Raw genomic sequence first — 19766 nt, forward strand, 5'->3', positions numbered from 1 at the left:
GGTGCTCTTGTTTTCCTAATTTTTAGACAGGAGCCTCTGATCTGCTGGCACCTCCTGCCTGGATGAGAAGCAAGGTGACCAAGACTCTAGCTTATCCTTTAACCTGAGGCTGGTGACCGTGCTTTGGGCCCCTCCCTGGGGAGGGTGGGTTGGGAGTTGATGACAAAGAGAACCCAGCCCATCATTCCTGCAAAGGCTCTGAAATCCCTCCTCTTTCCTGTAGCATTCCTACCAGAAGACACAGTTCCCCATGCCCCAGACAAGAACTTTTTCTCTTAGATCCTAATACCAAGATTCAGATTGAAAGAGCTGGAGGAGGCCATTCAGCCAACAGGTCCCAGACCCACAGTAGTAGAATCTCTAGGATGAAGAAATTCTCATTGGGTCCAAACTCCTTTTACAGTGACTCTCAGACAGTAAGCAGTCCATCCTGAGTCACACAGATTCAGGGTGGTAGTGGATTTGGAACTGAGGCTCCTGACATTATCCCAGCGGGCTCTCCTCAGGACATAATTCTCAATGCTACATTTTGCACACAACAGGTGCTCAATAAACATCTGTTGGGTCATTGATCTGCAAAAGATTTTCTAAGACAGTGAGGGGAAAGAACATGAGTTTTGGACTCCGGTAGATCCTGCTGTGGAAGACCACTGGCAAACTTCAGTCTCCTTTACTATCTCAAAGGTTGTCAGTGAGAATTAAATGGGATAACCTAGTAAAATCCCTAGCCCATGCCTGGCACAGAAAAGGCACTTTATAAATAGTAGTGGTTATCAGTAAGCGGTGGAACAGTGATAAGAACACAGACTCTGGAACCAGGCTGGCCCCACAACTTAAGATGTTTGATGCTGCAAGGTTTCTTTGCCTCTGTTTTCTTATCAGCAGGATGAGGATGTCAGTGAGGATGAAATGAATCACTATACATAGAACACTAAGAGCAGTGTCTAGCGCAAGGAAATGAGCGTGCCGTGTTAGCTCTAATAATTATATTCTATCCCTTGAACGGGACTTAAGCACGGTAATCAAGTTCAGCCCGGAGGAGCATGTCAGAAAAAGAGAGAGGGAAGAAAAACAAAACCCCCAAACTCCACATTCAAAGAGGACACAGGTATAGCTACTAAAAATAGCCCATGGGAGATATGGAAAGGCTTCCCAACAAACTTGTCAGGCGACTTTGAATTGTTGCCCCCTTTCTTTTCTGCTCACTGTACTTCTGATTATTTGTTTCTGGTGTGTCAACTGTGTCTCTCATGAAGGCTGGGATTCTGTCCCTTCCCCAGCTCAGGTGTAAGGTTGTGCTGAGTTCATGAAAGGGAGGGACAGAGAGAATGTAAAGAGAAGGCGGCACTCCTGGACCCATCCCACCATCCCACCACCCACCACCACCAAAAAAAGAATTCCAAGCAAAGCAATTGCCAAGATAAATCACTTTTATCTCTATAGGAAAGGGAGGATCTAAAAAAAATATAAATTACATTAGTAACACAACATAAGAAAAAAAACAGGGGAAAAAAACAACAGAGAAGCCTGTATGATGCTATTCTAACCTGTTTATAAAAAGGCCCTGCATCAGAAATTCACAATCCTACCCACTTCTAAAAATATATTTAGACATGTACAGAAGCGGTGGGCTTGTTTTTAAATTGTTTGCTTTTTTTGTAAAAATATATTAAAGGTGAATAGAAATCCTCTCTCCCTGCCCCCTATCCAGCCCCCAGCTCTGTGCCGGGGATTGGAGACCAGAGGTAACTCTCACCATGTTCTACACCTTAGTTACTACCACTCCCAACCCCTCCCCAACTCACTTCACTTAGAACCTGAAACATTTAAAAAAAAAAAAAAAAAAAAAAAAGCACACTAGCCTCTTTGGAAAAGCATAACTCTGAGGGTAAACTTGCTTTTCATTTAAAACACAAAACAACAAACAGGAGGCTGAGAGCCCAACTAAACTAAACGGAAACCCAGTCAAATGGAGGTTGGGTTTCAGCTCCACAGAAACTTCTAAAAAAGAAACAGAGGGGAAAGAGGCCCGGAACCAGGGGGATTTGCTAGCAATTAGCTGCCTTTTAAAGATCAAGGGGGTGGGTGTTAATGGGCAGAAGGGCTGGGGTCCTGGTCTTGGTTACAGCAGTCAGGGCCTAGTCAGGCAGTTGCCTACACAGGGACACAGGCTGCCCCCCTTCCCTCCCCTCACTACCCTCTGCTGCCTTGAAATCCCCAAGAAAGCAAAGCTGGGTGGAAACCGAGGAGAGGGGAGTGGGGACCTCACGTGCTAGGGGGGAGGTAGCCAGGCTTTTTGCCTTTGGTGTGACTAGATGGAGGACTTCATGGCCCCTGGGGTCCCCAAAATAAAAAAAAAAAAAAGCGGATGGGTTTAAGGGACCCCTGATTCCAAATAAGGAGAGTAGATGTGGGCTGTAGAGAAAAGAAAGACAAACCGGAGACACAAAGGCGACAAGGGAAGCCTCACATCCTCTTGTGGCCTGCATGGTAGCTGTTAAGTTCCCCAGAAGCACTGGGCAAACTGGGGTGAGGTTGAAGTGGGGAGTAGAGGGCAAGGATGCACTCCACTTGGGCAGTACCAAAATGGAGGGAGTGGGGCATTCTCCATCCAGTCTAGGGTGCCAGGGAGGCAAGACAGGCGAAGGTGGAGGGAGCTGGGGGGAGGAGGAGGAGGGAGAGGGGTTGGGCACTGTCTGGACAATAGAGACATCCACAAGGGGAAGACAGGGAGTGGAGGATCAGGTGATCTGCTCCTTTACAGATGGGCATCTGCTCTCCCAGGCTCAGGCTCCCGAGTAACCCATCTGCACTCTGCTTGAGCGTTGACCAGATGTCTGGGAGCACAAAGGCCCCGAAGTGAAGATGCGAGTTCTGAGGTCTTCTTCAGACCAAGACCTTAGGTGGGGAAAGAAGCAGGGAGGCTCCTGATGGAACCCAGGGGTGAGCTGTCCTGTCACATCCTCTCCAGAAGGTCCAGGCTGTGCTCTGTGGTACAGGTGAAGAGAGCAGGCTGTACACACAGCCAGGGTTAGCTGTTTCAGCGGTAGGAACTTTCAGACTTTTGGAAGATGGTTTTTCACCTGCTGGGGCCCAGCTACAGCCATGTGGATAATGTTCTGCAGGACCTCAAAATCCAGGCAAAACCCTGAAGCTCACCCTGGGACAGGGGACCTCATCCGTAGCCACCCGAAAGTAGCTTCCTCCAGCGGGCTACAAAGTCATGGTCAAAGGCTTGGGTGTCGGGCCTCTCCCCACCTTGAGAAGTGACAGAAATCTCTCTTCTTCCCAAAGATGAGTGAAGTCAGCCCATAACCTTTCTAGTCCACCTCTGAAAATGGCCCATGGTGGGGCAGTACGGAGACTCTGGAATCTCCTCTTTATTTTCATGAAGCATTTGGCAAGAGGGGGCAGAGGCTAGACCCTTCTCCCAGGAACGAGTCTGGAATGGGACATGTCCACTGGGTTGGGGGGAGGAAGGGGAAGGAAATATGGGCAGAGGTGGACAGGCTTCTGGAGACAGGGCTGGAGCTGCAGGAAGTGTTGAGCACTGGGCCTCCCACTTCATGACCAGGCAAACAGCAAGGGGCCCAGGCTCACTTTATGCCTCTCCTCATCCTGCCTTCCAGCTTTAAGTGGGGATGAGAGTAAAGGGCAGACAAGGCTGGTACAAAGGAAATGGGTTGGAGCAGCAGCAAAGAGGATTCTAGTCAGCCAGAAACCTCTCCCATTCACCTGCTACTCAGAGGTATGGAGAAGGAAGGCAGGATGCTCTAGTGGAAGTAGGGAAGGGAGTTAGGGGAGTTGGTGAAGGGGCCCGTTGGGGAGTCCATGCCTTTGGTCAGTTCCAAGAAAGCAGGACAGTGCGCCTCAGCACCTTGTCCGGGGCAGAAAGGATCCAGGAGTGCCCCGAGAGTTGACAATGGAGAAGGCAATGGGGGTGAAGGGGTGAGGGGCAGGACACTAGGGGGTTCACAGAAGTAGTTTGCCATTTCTGTGGATTTTCAGGATACGGCCAAGTCTCTGTTTTGCTGTGGCCAGACCCTTTTTAGGACGCTTTCCTGTGGGGAAAAGAGAGGTAAGTAAAGGCTATGGCACGGGCTTCAGCAGCAACTCCAGCACCAACTATCTTCAGTCTACCCCCCTCCTCTGTTCCTCTGCCCACAGAGTCTCCCCATCCTTATGCTGGCTCCAGGCACATCTTGGGCAAGAAGCCTGCCTTACCCACTTCCATCCAATACCAGATGCCTTGGCTCTGCCTCCTATGACCTCCTGCAGCAGCTATCGACTCCCTGCTTAGTCTGTCTGGTTCCTTTTCCTCAGATTTCTTTGGTCCCAATCATTTTCCTTCCTAAATTCTGTGGGGGTTGTGGTTATGCCTCTCTGTCCTCTTATCCTAACCACTGGGATTATATAAGCACCTGGTTAGTGATTAGAGCTCAGAGTCCCTGAAGGTGCCATCCCCGGGGCTTTGTTTCATTAGAAACCACCATCTTAAAAGAAAAGAAAAGAAAAGGAAAAGAAAAAGGGAAGGAAAAGAAAAGGGGAAGGGAAGGGGGAGGGGAGGGGGAGGGGAAGGGAAAGAAAAGAAGAAAAAGAAGGGAAGAAAGAAAGGAAAGAAGAAAGAAAAGAAACCCCCATCCTCATCACCCACTGCCACACTGACCTCACCACCCTTGAGCGGCATATCTAGGGACTGGGCTTTGAGGGCCAAAGTGAGGAAAAGGAGGGCCTGAGCACCCCTCGCATCACCTCTTCCTCTCTCTCCTCACATCAAATCACCTCTCACGTCCCATGGAACCTCCTCCATATTTGATCGATTTATCCCCTCCCTCTCCAGTCCCTCTGCTATAGCCTCAGCCTCTCTTCACGGCAGCCTGAACCTATGTATGTGCCTCCTCCCTAGGCGTCCCACCTGGAGCCCACCCTCTACTCTGGTCACCAGAAGGCTCCTTCTAAACCCACACCTGAAATGCCTCTGTTTAACACCAGTTAATGTCTCTTCACGGCCTAAGAGATCAAATCCAAGCACCTTAGGTTGGCCATCAGTGTCCCTCCCTCCCAGGTATTCTCATCTACCAGAGTGCTTAGGGTTTGGAGTTGGTGACCCTAAGATCTTTCTCAGTTCTGCAACCCTATGGCCGTCGTACCTTGTCCTGCTTGGTTGCTCTGGGAGCCAACTGAAGGGCGCCGCTGGGTCAAGAAGACGCCAGGGGCCATGGGTGTGGTGCTGCGGTTTGCCTGGGCCATACCAAAGGCATTGGGACGAGCAGTATATTCGTGGTCAGCGAGACTCCCTGAGAGGGCCTCTTGTTTAGGTTCAGGAGGAGGCGGGGGTGAGGAGGAGGTGAGAAGCTGGGGTGTAGTGGCCAGAGTTGGGGCTGGTGCTGCCACACTGAGATTAGACTCTTGAGGGCGAGGCTGTTCTACCTCCTTCAACAAAGGCTTCTTCTTGATATATTTCTTCTTTTGGGCCTTCTGCAGCTCCTGAAATACAAGCCAAGTGGGAGGGGAAAATTCAGAAGCGGAAAAAAAGGTAATTGCCCAGAAAGGAAACTAGACACTGGTCAATGTGGTCCTGCAGCCCGCCCCCACCCCAAGTCTAGCCTGGATGTATGTACACACAAGGCCCAGGCCTTGTAACATCAGCGATCATCTCTTTGGTACCATCCATCCTTAAGTTACCACTGCCACGAAACAGTACAGTGGTAACGGAAGGGTAAATGAATTCAGAGTTGGGTTTTGGTCCTAGCATTGCCATTTATGAGGTGGACCATGGACACTTATAAGAATAGCTAAATTTATGACAGCAGCTAAGGCCCTTTATACAGTTGACCCTTGAAAAACGTAGGGGTTAGGGATACTGACCCCCCATGTGGGCAAAAATCCACATTTAACTTTTTACATCCCCAAACTTAGCTACTAATAGCCTACTGTTGATTGGAAGCCTTACTAAGAACATAAATGGCTGATTAACATATATTTTTTTATATGTATCCTTACAATAAGGTAAGGCAGAGAAAAGAAAATACTAAGAAAATCATAAGGAAGAGAAAATACACTTAGAGTACTATTGTAATAAAAAAAATATTTATGTATAAGTGGACCTGTGCAGTTCAAACCCGTGTTGTACAAGGGCCAACTGTATACTTTACTTCATTTATTCCTCAGAGTAGCCATGAGAAGGAGAATCCCTCAGTTTATAGATGAGAAAACTGAGGCGCAGGGATATTAAATAAGTTGAGCCCAAAGCCTCACAGGCGAAGTTGTTGGGTCCAGGATTCAGCCAGGTTTATCTGAATACCCACCCTGCACACTTTTCAAAAAGGGGCCTCTGGGAGTGAAAGAGTAGTAGCTTTGGAATGAAAAAAAAACTTGGGTTTAAATCTAGGTTTGTGCTCCCTAAGTGGGATGACCTCCGTCAAGTTACTAACCTTTGTGACTCTCAATCGCCTTATCTGTAAAATGGGCAAAATAAATCTGTTTTTTAGGGTTGTCAGAAAGATTAAATAATGATGTAACAACATATAGCACACAGTAGGTACTCAACAAGTGGTAAACTATTATTCTATGTTCATCTCTTACAATGGTTTCTCCTCCTCTTGCTCGTCTTTTCTTTTAATAGAGGACTTGGCAATCCTCCAGCTCACTGGGTCTTAAAAACCTCAATTCTGGATGGGAGGGATAAATAAGGAGTTGTGTCAATTCTCCCAATATCTTGGATTTCATCCATCCATTGCTCTATGGATCTACTATCCACTGTGTAGCGGGTACCTGTACAATTGGCATCTGGAGCCCTGAGAACCTGGAAAGGTGGTGCTGAGAGCATGTGAACGACTTCACCTTCTGAAATGCTACACAGCCACACCAACTCAGGGATTACATTTCTTTGCCTTGGCAACACAGGCCTACTCCTGCCTTCGGAAGATCTGACAGGCTGTGGCTATCATAGGAATTTCTGGGAGATAAGAATAATAATATTAGTAATACATGCCAGGTACTGTTCTATAATTTAACTCATTTAATACTCAGAAGAAGTATGAGAAGAAAGAATGAAAATCCCATTTTTAGGAGAAGAAACTGTGGCACAGAGAGATTAAGCCATTTTTCCAAGGTTATAGGACCAATATGTGGCCAAGCTAGGATTCAGACCTAAGCCATCCGGCTTCAGAATCTCTTTTCTCAACCATACTGCTATTCCACCCGTGCCAGAAACTACATTTCTGCCCCCATTTCTCTCACCTGAACCCAGAAATTATCTATCCACATCTAGATCACACATCCTAAATTTTTCTATCTTCGTTGCCAGTCTCCTTGTATAATTCATCCAGATTCCCTCACTCAACACTAGACCGTCTTAGGACAGGACCACTTACACCTTGCAAATTTCCTTGCTCAAAAACCTGTTAGCAGGTGTGACTTTCATGGTCTTCCATTGTCTGGTCATTCATACTTACCCAATCCATAATGATAACACTGAAAAACTAACATGTCTATAGTACTTGCTCTGTGGCAAGTGCCATTCTCAGAGCTTTCCCACACATTACCTCATCTAGTCCTCAAAGTTTAGGAGGAAACTGAGGCACAGAGAAATCAAGTAATGTGCTAAAGTGGTAGAGTGAGGATTCGAACTCAGGCAGGCTGGCTCTACAATTCCTTTTTTAATCTGAATTTATCTTACCCCATTCCCCAACATGAAGCCTCCAATGCAGAAAGATCTGCTCATTCATTCATGCATCCATTCACTCACTTGCCCAACACGGACTAAACACATGTTTAGTATAGGGGGGATATCAAGTTAAATTAGATATATCCCCACCCTTGAGGCACTCACAGTTTAATAAGGGACACAGAAAAGCATCCTTATGATTATAAGTACCATGAGAGAATACGACAGAAGCACAGAAGGCCACTGAAATAAACTGGTGGTAGGTGGTATGAAAGAGTGTTAGGTAAGGGCATCTGAAAGGGACAATCCCCAATGGGCAGAGAAAACAACCTGTGCAAAGGCACAGAGGCATGAGACAATGTGATGTACACTAAGCGAATTACAAGCACCGGGGTGCAATAGTATGGCTGGTGCAAAGCGGGGCTGGTAGGAGGTTAGGGAGGAGAGGTGACTAGAGACCCAATTAAGAGGACCTTGGGTGCCTTGCCAAGCATTTCCCTGCTCCTGGAATGCCTCCCTGTTCCTTCTAAAAGCTTAGCCTGCAAAACCCCTCCCAAATTTCAAATCCTCTTCTTTGAGGTCATCCCTGACCAAACCGAACAGAAGTGAGCTCCTTAAGAAGGCACTAGTAGTAGTTTTCACACCTTTAATTAATTTATCTGTTTATTTAAAACAGTAAAACCCCCCTCCCTTTTTTTCCAAATTACATCTTAGATGGCACTAGGATATACATAACAGAAGTTCTGGTCAAAGAAGGCTTGCCTGGCCTGCTTGGTCTCCGTTGGCTCCCAACAACAGCTACTGAGACATTTCTAAGCAACTCTAGAGCTCCATATAACAGCATATTAAAAACATCATTCTATTAAATTCTACTTAAATAGGATATAATTATTAAATTATGTAAACATTTAACTGTTTTTATTGAAATAGCAAGTAAAAGGAAGTCTGAAGCTAGAGGACATGAGTTTGAATCTTGTCTCCTCCATTTACTGGCTGTATTATTCTGGACTAGTCACTTAAAGAGAGCCTCCTTTTCTTCACCTGCAAAATGATGAAAATATCACCTACTGAACCGGGCTACTGGGCAGATTATATGAAACATTGTACATGGAAGCACCTAACGTAAAGTAGATGCTCAACAAATGCTCTAAGCATAAGGAGCCAAGGGGATGTTGATAAGGAGAGAATCAGAAAATTCAACTCCAACTGCTCCCAGGGTTGCTGAGCACAGTATACACATTAAAGAACTTTGCAAACTGTAACCTGCTAGGAGGTCAAGTTGGTTCTAGTGAAGTGACCCTGTAGGATAAAAACTAGTGGCTGAAGTTTTCTTGGGAAGTAGGGAGTAAATATTAAGGCAATAATATTTGGTATACCTCTGGTTCTTTCTTTTGTTGTGAATTCCTCTTTCAGGTCATTTTGCCCAGAGAAGAATGGATGAACACGAGGACAAAATCAAAAATATCAACCATGACCCAAGCTAAATACTCATATGTGGAATATAAGAAATAGCATAGAGGATCATAGGGGAAGGGAGGGAAAACTGAATGGGAAGTCATCAGAAAGGGAGAAAAACTATGAGAGACTCTTAACTACAGGAAATAAACTGAGGGCTGCTGGAAGGGAGGTGGGTGGGGGGATGGGGTAATTGGGTGATGGGCATTAAAGGAGGGAACATGATGTGATGAACACTGGGTGTTATACGCAACTGATAAATTACTGAACACACTACATCTGAAACTAATGATGTACTATATGTTGGCTAACTGAATTTAAATTAAAAATAATAATACTATTTGGTATAGAGGACAAGGAAAGCTTCTCCCCAAAAAACAAATTCTGATACTGGTTGGGTGGCTGTGAACTCAAATATACTCAGCTGGTAACCTCCTCGGGGCTTCATCTGAAGGCAAATGCTCTCATTCAAGGACAGAGAGAAGTTGGCCTGCTTAGTCTCCACTGGCTCCCAACAACAGCCTCTGAGACATTTCTAGTTTTTGTCCTAAAGGCAAACTGGGATCAGTAGCAGGGCCACTGCCTGGGTGTCAGCACCTACCTGCTGGGCTAGCTTCGCAGCTGCTGCAGCCAAGCCTGTCTCAATGGAAGCTACCCGGGTCCCCTCACGCACAGGACGGTCCTGCTTTGGTAGAGTTGGGGTCACACGGGCTGCAGAGGAAACAGGATGAAAACATTTATCTCAATGTCAAGCATATTCCCTACCTCTGAGCCTCTCAAAGGTGGTCTCATTGGTCTCCCAGATTCTAGCTTTTTACAAAGTCCGATTTTGTCTCCCATCAGGTAAGAAGCTAATTTACAAATGCTCAAAGTACACAAAGCACACAATGATTATAGGATAAAAGTTAACTTTCCTGAACTGGCATTTAAGGTTGTCCATGTTCTGCGCCTGGCCTACCTACCTTCTCAGCCTTATTTCCACACCCATATTCTCAGCTTCTCTAGACAGAATGGATTCCTTATTATACCTCCAGAATATGTACAGCTCACCCTCTCTCCCCCTGCCTTCCTCCTCACCATCCACACTACCTAGAGTACCCTCTTTCCTTTGTCCACCTATTCAAAACCTGACCGTCCTTCAAAGGTAAGCTGAAATCAACCTTCTATACAAAACCTCGGGAGCCTGGGTGGCTCAGTCAGTTAAGTGTCTGCCTTCGGCTCAGGTCATGATCCCAGCATCCTGGGATCGAGTCCCACATCGGGCTCCTTGTTTGGCGGAGAGCCTGCTTCTCCCTCTCCCTCTGCCTGCTGCTCTGCCTACTTGTGCTCTCTGTCAACTAAATAAATAAAAATCTTAAAACAAAAACAAAAAAACCTCTCGGTCCTCTCTTGCTCATATTGACCTCTCCCTCTCCTGAATTTATGATGTGCATCAGTCACTTAATTTATAGCACCATACCATCCTGTCTCATTCCCTAACTTTGATGTGCTGTTGTGCATGTTATTTTGCCAACCCAACAGGCTGTGAGCTCCTGAAGAAGACTGTCTTCTTGTATAACCCTTTTATAGTGCCTTAACAACCTTGAATCAAAAAACAGTTATTGAAAAAAATAGCTATTGGGCGCCTGGGTGGCTCAGTCGTCACAGTCAGCACAGGTCATGATCCCAGGGTCCTGGGATCGAGTCCCACATCGGGCTCCCTGCTCTGCGGGAAGCCTGCTTCTCCCTCTCCCACCCCCCCTGCTTGTGTTCCTGCTCTCGCTATGTCTCTCTCTGTCAAAAAAATAAAATCTTTAAAAAAAAGAAAAGAAAAAAATAGCTATTTATCACACATTTTACACAGCAAGTGTATTTTATCAAACAGTCCCAGATGATGAAGGAAAGCTCCCGTTTACAGAAGAACGCCCGGAGCTCCAGTGGCACAATCGGTTAGCGTGCGGTACTTATACAGAAGAACGCCAGCTAATAAATGTAGAAGGAATGACAAAATTGGAAAATCACAGGTTTGCAAGCCCTAATAAAACAATTGATTCTAGAGTACCAAACTATTACCTCACATATTACTTGCTAGCCTCAACAAGGAAAAAACTAACTTTACAATGGTGAGATCATATCACCTCCTTAACTAAGTATTAACCTGATTGTTACTAATAGTAAGACAGCTGACCTCATGTGCCTCCTGATGCAATGCAATACGAAATTCACAGCATCACCTTGGAAGTAGTTTTGCCAAAGATCTAAAATCAAGTAAGTGGTTCCTGTTACTTCCAGTTTTTAGGAAACAGAAATAAAAGAACAAGTTAAATGACACCATGAGAAAACAATCAGACATTCTACTAGATAACTGGCCTGGTTTCATTAAAAAGAAAATGACACAAGAAAGCAAACACAAATATAGAAGGTGGGATGGGTCATAGGACAAATATACTAGTTTTTACAACAAATAAATAGCAAAAAAAAAAAGAGGGGGGAATGCTCTAGATTGAGACTCAAAAGGCACAACAGCCAAATGCAATGTAAAACTCTGCTCAATCCTGATTTAAACAAACCCACTATAAAAATACCTTTTTTTGGTTAGACAATTGAGGATATTTTATTATGGACTTAGTATTAGATAATGTACAGGAATTATCAAATTATTACTAATTTTGTTATGTATGATAACAGGATTGTGGTTATCTGAGAAAACGTATTTTTTAGAGATGTATATTAAAGTACATTGGAAGTGGGGAATGACACAATATCTAGGATTTGCTTTAAAGCACAATTTTGGAAAAAAAAAAGAAAATAATAGATGAATCAAACATGGCAAAATTTTGATAACTGTGATTCTTAGTGGTGGGTGTATGGAAATTTATTGTACTATTCTATTTTTAATTAATGAAAAAAGTGAATGTCACAGGAAAAAAAGAGGTGGTAGTGCTATCAATCTAGATTTGAAGATTCCTTGGTCGATTAGCTATTATTATTATTATTATTATTATTATTATTATTATTATTATTATTATAAAACTTTTCTGTATAAGTAGTATGCAGATTCTAGAATAAGCAATTCAGGAGGCTGAAGTCCTTTCTTTAAAGGTGATATTTTATTTGTTTAAAAATGATCTGAAGCAAGAAGAACAAAGGGAAAAAGGGGCAGAAGGTTTATTGGAACAAATTATAGCTGAGAACTTCCCTAATCTGAGGAAGGAAACAGGCATTCAAGTCCAAGAGACACAGAGAATTCCCCTCAAAATCAACAAAAACAGGCCAACACCAAGACATGAGAGTGAAACTTGCAAAATACGAAGATAAAGAGAGAATTCTGGGGGTGCCTGGGTGGCTCAGTTGGTTAAGCGACTGCCTTCACCTCAGGTCATGATCCCAGGGTTCTGGGATCGAGCCTCGCATTGGGCTCCCTGCTCGGTGGGAAGCCTGCTTCTCCCTCTCCCACTCCCCCTGCTTGTATTCCCTCTCTCGCTGTCTCTGTCAATTAAATAAATAAATAAAATCTTAAAAAAAAAAAAAGAGAGAGAATTCTGAAAGGAGCTAGGGACAAAAGGTCTTTAACCTACAAGGGTTAGGTTAACACATAAGGTTAGCAGCTGACCTGGCCACAGAAACATGGCAGACCAGAAAGAAGTGGCATGATACATTCAATCTGCTAAATGGGAAAAATATGCAGCCAAGAATACTTGGTCCAGCAAGGCTGTCATTCAGAATTGAAGGAGACATAAAGAGTTTCCAGGACAAGCAAAAACTAAAGGAGTTCATGAACACTAAACCAGTCCTGCAAGAAATATTAAAGGGGACACTTTGAGCAGGAAAGAGAGACCAAAAGCAACAAAGACTAAAAAGGCACAGAGATAATCTACAGGAACAGCAACTTTACAGGTAATAGAATAGCACTAAATTCGTATCTATCAATAATTACTCTGAATGTAAATAGACTAAATGCTCCAAATAAAAGACACAGGGTATCAGAATGGATAAAAAAAAAAAACAAAAAAACAAGACCCATCAATATGCTGCTTACAAGAGACTCATTTTAGAACCAAAGACACCTCCAGATTGAATGTGAGGGGCTCCATCATGCTAACGGACATCAAAAGAAAGCTGGAGTAGCCATACTTACATCAGACACACTAGATTTTTTTTGGAGGAGAGAGATGGGCAGAGGGAGAGAGAGAATCCCAAGCAGGCTCCACAGCCAGTGCAGAGCCCAGTGTGGGGCTTGATCTCACGACCCTGGGACCACGACCCAAGCCAAAAATCAAGAGTCAGATGCCCAACCGACTGAGCCACCAATTGAGCCACCAGGCACTCCCAGACAACCTAGATTTTAGACCAAAGACTATAATAAGAGATGAAGAAGGGCACTATATCACAATAAAGGTGTCTATCAAACAAGATCTAACAATTGTAAATATTTATGCCCCTAACTTGGGACAGCCAAATATATGAGTGAATTAATAACAAAATTAAAGAAACTCACTGATAATAATATAATATTAGGGGACTTTAACACCCCACTCACAGCAATGGACAGATCATCTAAGCAGAAGATCAACAAGGAAACAATGGCTTTGAGAGACAGGCTGGACCAGATGGACTTAACAGATACATTCAGAGCATTTCATCTTAAAGCAGCAGAATACACATTCTTCTCGAGTGCACATTGAACATTCTCCAGAACAGATCACACGCTGGCTCACAAATCACCCCTCAACCAGTACAAAAAGACTGAGATAATACCATGCATATTTCAGACCACAATACTGCGAAACTTGAAGACAACCACAAGAAAAAATTTGGAAAGAACACAAACACATGGAAGTTAAAGAACATCATACTGAAGTATGAATGGGTTAACCAGGAAATTAAAGAAGAAATTAAAAAATACATGGGAGCAAATGGAAATGAAATCATGACAGTCCAAAACCTTTGGGATGCAGCAAAGGCAGTATTAAGAGTGAAGTACATGGCTATACAGTCCTACCTCAAGAAGCAAGAAAAGTCTCAAATACACAACCTAAACTTACACCTAAAGAACTGGAAAAAGAACAGCAAATAAAGCCTAAAGCCAGGAGAGGGGAAATAATTAAAATCAGAGCAGAAATAAGTGATATAGAAATAAAAAAAAAAAAAACAGTAGAACAGATCAACAAAACTAGGATCTGGTTCTTTGAAAAAATTAACAAAACTGATAACCCCCTAGCCAGACTTATCAAAAAGAGAAAGGTCCCAAATACATAAAATCACACATGAAAGAGGAGAGATCACAACTAACACCAAATAAATATAAACAATTATAAGAGAATGTTATATGCCAACAAATAGGGCAATCTGGAAGAAATGGATACATTCCTAGAAACATATAAACTACCAAAAGAGAAACAGGAAGAAATACAGAAGCTGAACAGACCCATAATCAGCAAAGAAATTGAATCCGTAATCAAAAATCTCCCAAAAAACAAGAGTCCAGGGCCGGATGGCTTCCCAGGGGAATTCTACCAAACATTTAAAGAAGACTTAATACCTATTCTTCTAAAACTGTTCCAAAAAATAGAAATGAAAGGAAAACTTCCAAACTCATTCTAAAAAGCCAGCATTACCTTGATTCGAAGACCAGACAAAGACCCCACTAAAGAAGAGAATTACAGACTAATATCCCTGATGAACATGGATGCAAAAATTCTCAACAAAATACTAGCTAATGGAATCCAACAGTCTGTTAAAAGGTGTATTCACCATGATCAAGTGGGATTTATTCCTGGGCTGCATAGGGGTGGTTCAATATTCACAAATCAATGTGATATACCACATTAATAAAAAAAAGGATAAAAACCATATGATCCTCTCCATAGATGCAGAAAAAGCATTTGACAAAACACAGCATCCTTTCTTGATAAAAACCCTCAACAAAGTAGGGATAGAAGGAACACACCTCAACACTGTAAAGTCCATATACGAAAGGGCCACAGCTAATATCATCCTCAATGGGGAAAAACTGAGAGCTTTTCCCCTAAGGTCAGGAACATGACAGGGATGTCCACTCTTACCATTGTTGTTCAACATAGTACTAGAAGCCCTAGCCTCAGCAATCAGACAACAAAAAGAAATAAAACACATCCAAATTAGCAAGGAAGAAGTAAAACTTTCACTCTTCACAGATGACATGATACTCTTTGTAGAAAACCTGAAAGACTCCACCAAAAAATTATGAACTGATACAGGAATTCAGCAAAGTCACAGGATATAAAATCAACATACAGAAATCTGTTGCATTTCTATACATTAATAATGAAACAGGAGAAAGAGAAATCAAGGAATTGATCCCATTTACAATCGCACCAAAAATCATAATGTACCTAGGACTAAACCTAACCGAAGAGGTAAAAGATCTGTATGCTGAAAACTATAGCACACTTATGAAAGAAACTGAAGAAGATACAAAGAAATGGAAAAACATTCCATATTCTTGGATTGGAAGAACAAATATTGTTAAAATGTCTATACTACCCAAAGCAATTTACACATTCAATGCAATCCCTATCATAATAACACACCAGCATTTTTCACAGAGCTGGAACAAACAATTCTAAAATTTGTATGGAACCAGAAAAGACCCTGAAAAGCCAAAGGAATATTGAAAAGCAAAGTGGGAAGCATCACAATTCCAGACTTCAAGCTGTATTACAAAGCTGTAATCATCAATACAGCATGGTACTGGCACAAAAACAGACACATAGATGAATGGAACAGAATAAAGAACCCAGAAATGGACCCACAACTGTATGGCCAAGTAATTTTTGACAAAGCAGGAAAGAATATCCAGTGGAAAAAAGAATGTGAAGAATGAAACTGGACCCCTTTCTTACACCATACACAAAAATAAATTCAAAATGGATGAAAGACCTAAATGTGAGACAGGAAACCATCTGAATCTTAGAGGAGAACGCAGGCAACAACCTCTTTGACCTCAGCTGCAACAACTTCTTAGTAGACACGTCTCCAGAGGCAAGGGAAACAAAAGCAAAAATGATGTATTGAGACTTCATCAAGATAAAAAGCTTCTGGACAATGAAGGAAACAACTGACAAAACTAAAAGGCAACTGACAAAATGCGAGAAGATCTTTGCAAATGACATATCGGATAAAAGGTTAGTATCCAAAATCTACAAAGACCTTACCAACTCAATACCCCAAAAACAAATAATCCAGTTAAGAAGTGGTCAGAAGACATGTATAGACACTTTTCCAAGGAAGACATCCAGATGGCTAACAAACACATGAAAAGATGCTCAACATCACTCATCATCAGGGAAATACAAATCAAAACCCCACAAAATGTGCCCCACAAAATGTCTTTTTAAAAAAATTTTTTAAATTTAAATTCAATTTAGTCCTTGAATAGAACCTGGTTTGAGGGGCGCCTGGGTGGCTCAGTCGTTAAGCGTCTGCCTTCGGCTCAGGTCATGATCCCAGGGTCCTGGGATCTAGCCCCGCATCAGGCTCCCTGCTCAGTGGGAAGCGTGCTTCTCCCTCTCCCACTCCCCCTGTTTGTGTTCCCTCTCTAGCTGTGTCTCTCTCTGTCAAATAAATAAATAAAAAATCTTAAAAAAAGAATTACTTAAAAAAAAAAAAAGAACCTGGTTTGAATAAGCAAATCATAAGATTTTTTTGGTACAATTGGGGGGAAATTTGAATAAGGATTTGGTACTAAATGATATGAGAAAGTAAATGTTACTTTACTTAGGTGTCATAAAATGGTACTATGGTTATAGAAGAAAATGTCTTTTTCATAGACGTGCATACTGAACTATTTAGTATGTTACGATGGATGACAACAGCAAAAATGGCAAAGTTAAGGACCTCCAAACACTCCTGAATTAAAACAATGAAAAAACTGGTAAAAAATGTCAGAATAAACTTTTTCAGAACTCTGGAAATTAACTAAAGGCTTATAGCAACCCTCCAGTGGAGGATTCTAGTTGGGAAGTGAAGGCTGTGGAACAGGGGTGAGAGGGAAAGATTTTACTATATACCCACATGTAAGTTTTGTCCTTTTGGAGTTTAATAGGGATCCATCCTGAGTAAATAATCAGAGACACCAACACATATAAATATGTTCATCCCAAATGTGAACTAGGCAATAGGCTAAATGCCTCACATTAAAGAAGTTAGGTAAAAAAGGCATATCCATGGGGTAGAATATTTTGTGGCTATTAAAATATTTATAAACAATGGCATAAGGACATTCTTATGAAGTAATATTTAAAAGGCCAGGTTTATGAATTGGTTTTCAACTTTTACAGTCAACCCCTAGTTAATATAGAGTATTAATCACAAGGCAATGTAAATGCTAACAACCTTGACAATGTAAAGGAAAATGTACGATTCACAGAAGGTCAGAAGAAGAAAGAACAGTGTACTAATGTCTGTATCTTATAAAGTGGGTAATCAAGAGAGACTGACAGAAGCTGAGAGGAAGAGAAACAGAGGCTAAGTTTATACATCAAGAAATAGTGGTATAAACCCTATTAGCTTGAGTTTTGGAGGTAATGACCAGAAAAAAAGAAAACTAGAAGGTTGTCTTTCAGGCATGGGACTGGAGGTGAGGAAAGCAGAGGTGAAGACCACTGTATTTCATCCTAAACTCCTCTGTGCTATATGATTTGCTATCATATACACATTAATTTAAAAGTCAAAAAAATTTAAAGCAAGATACAGGATTGTATACACACTGTAATTTCAACCATAAAAAGAAACACATAGGAAAAACAGATTTGAAGGTAACACGTCAAAACATTAATACAGGGGCTGCCTCTGGGTAGCAGAATCATGGGTGGTTTCTTCCTTACACGTTCTTTTATTTTCTGTATTTTCCAACTTTCCTACTGTGCTAATCAGCCAGAAACTATAGGGAAAAAATACAATCAGAAAATAGTAACATTTGCTGACTGACTCACTAAGACAGCACTTCTAGGATTACCCTACCACCCCATTCCCCCAACCCCAAGCAAATAGCAGAAAGGCCAGATAAGGATGGGTGGAGCCAGCAGGGGATTTCCTAGGGAACCATGGGTACTGAGGTGCGAGCACCGTCTGTGGCAGACTGTTGCAGTACTGGCTTTCAACTTGCCCACATCTCCCTGCATGCAGACGAGGATTCTGCAGCTCCCTGTCTCAAGAGATGTAATCTATATCTCCACCCCTGGAATTGAGGCTTGACCATGTAACTTGCTTTGGCCAGTGGGACAACGGAAAACAAGACACAGGCAGAGGCTTGAAAAGTGCTTGCAAACTGGGGCTTTCCCTCTCTTGCTAATGGACATGCTTTTGCTTTATTGTGAAAAAGTGCTTGCGCTGGCTTCCTGGTGGACCAGGAGAGTCCACATGAAGAGAGGCACTAGCCACCCCAAATTAGGTCTAGACTCCTGAAGAAGATCTTTTTAGACCACCCAGCCTGGGGCCAAGCCAGTCAAGACTAGAACAATAGCTTAGCCAACCTACAGAATCATGAGAAATGATCGGCTGTCATTGTTCTAAGCCACTAAGTTTGGGGTCATTTGATAAGCAGCAAAAGCTAACTGACACACCCTCCAACTTGAAACTACCCAACCAGTGAGATGAATAAAATTCTTTTATACCCTCTAAATTCCATGTTCAACTCAATGATCATTCTTTCTTCCTTCCTCAGAGCTGGCCTCTCAGCCAGTACAGGTGACAATCTAAGCAGTCTTGGGCCTTGTAGAGTTCAACAGTCAGCAGAATTTCCTTCATTTGACAACATATTACTAAAGGTCTGGGATGATGGTAGCAGAATGTTCTCAGAAGCCTCAGACTGCTGGCTGGAATCCGCTCAAGGTCTTCTTTTCATCTCAAGCCATATAAATTCAGAAGCAACATGCTCCATTACCTCTGACTTTGCTGAGCTGAGTGCATGAAATGTGTCTTATCACGATCATTTTCACTCCAGCACCTAACACGGTACCCTAGCACACAGGTGGTACTCAACAAATGTTTGCTGAGTAAACAGATGAGTGACTGAATCATGTCTTCTTATGTTAAATATCCCAACTACCCCCAGCCTATTTTCCCCAAACCATACCTACAGAGTTTAAGGACAGAATACTGGATCACCTTTAGGACTCCATGGAGCATCATCTGAATTCTTCTTTTTCTTGGGTCGAGATTTCAAAGCAGGGTCATCATCATCAGACTCCAGGGAAGGGTAAACTGCAGTGAGAGGGAAAAGCAGGGTAAACTGAGATTTCATCCAGAAGGGTGAAGACAGAATGATACTTACACCTCAGCTCCTCCCACTCCCCTACCAGTAGACCCTTTACTTAATCCAGACTCAAATGCAGGAATCCCTGAATGTGCCACATACTCTTCATGTCTTTCTACTTTTGTACCTTTGCTGCAAATATCCTTCTCCAAGCATCACCTAATTCTGATTCACTCATTCAACATCCATTTAGTGAGTAACCTCATGAGTTACTTTACTGACCCTGCAAAATTCAGCTCTAGATTCACTTCCTAAGAAGCCTTTTTTGTTCTAATCTGATTCAGATGTCTCAACTCTGCAGAGTATCCTGGGTGTACCTCTACTGGAGTTATTTGTTATATAGTATTTGAGAGTTGAAAAGCAAAT

At 42.7% G+C, this 19766-nt stretch overlaps 1 protein-coding gene across 9 annotated transcripts in view; it reads right to left on the reverse strand.

Moving 5' to 3' along the window:
* Window positions 1–1412: 1412 nt before the first annotated feature.
* PHF8 (PHD finger protein 8) overlaps window positions 1413–19766 on the reverse strand; it is a 92011-nt gene continuing 73657 nt past the window's right edge. For 5 of the 9 annotated variants that reach the window (XM_045878507.2, XM_045878469.3, XM_045878461.3 and 2 more), the window contains 5 exons: window positions 19253–19348; window positions 9726–9835; window positions 6435–6458; window positions 5151–5487; window positions 1413–4061 (listed from right to left, as the gene is read on the reverse strand). In XM_045878507.2, the coding sequence (XP_045734463.1) occupies window positions 3973–4061; window positions 5151–5487; window positions 6435–6458; window positions 9726–9835; window positions 19253–19348 (656 nt within the window). In that variant the 3' untranslated portion in view covers window positions 1413–3972. Of the gene's footprint in view, window positions 4062–5150; window positions 5488–6434; window positions 6459–9725; window positions 9836–19252; window positions 19349–19766 lie in introns of those variants that run through there. The other 4 variants (XM_045878501.3, XM_045878479.3, XM_045878517.2 and 1 more) reach the window with 2 other exon arrangements.

Source organism: Mirounga angustirostris, unplaced genomic scaffold (genome assembly GCF_029215605.1).
Source record: "Mirounga angustirostris isolate CCGP_5_RB_7025 unplaced genomic scaffold, mMirAng1.0.hap1 SCAF_11, whole genome shotgun sequence".
Lineage (NCBI taxonomy): Eukaryota > Metazoa > Chordata > Mammalia > Carnivora > Phocidae > Mirounga > Mirounga angustirostris.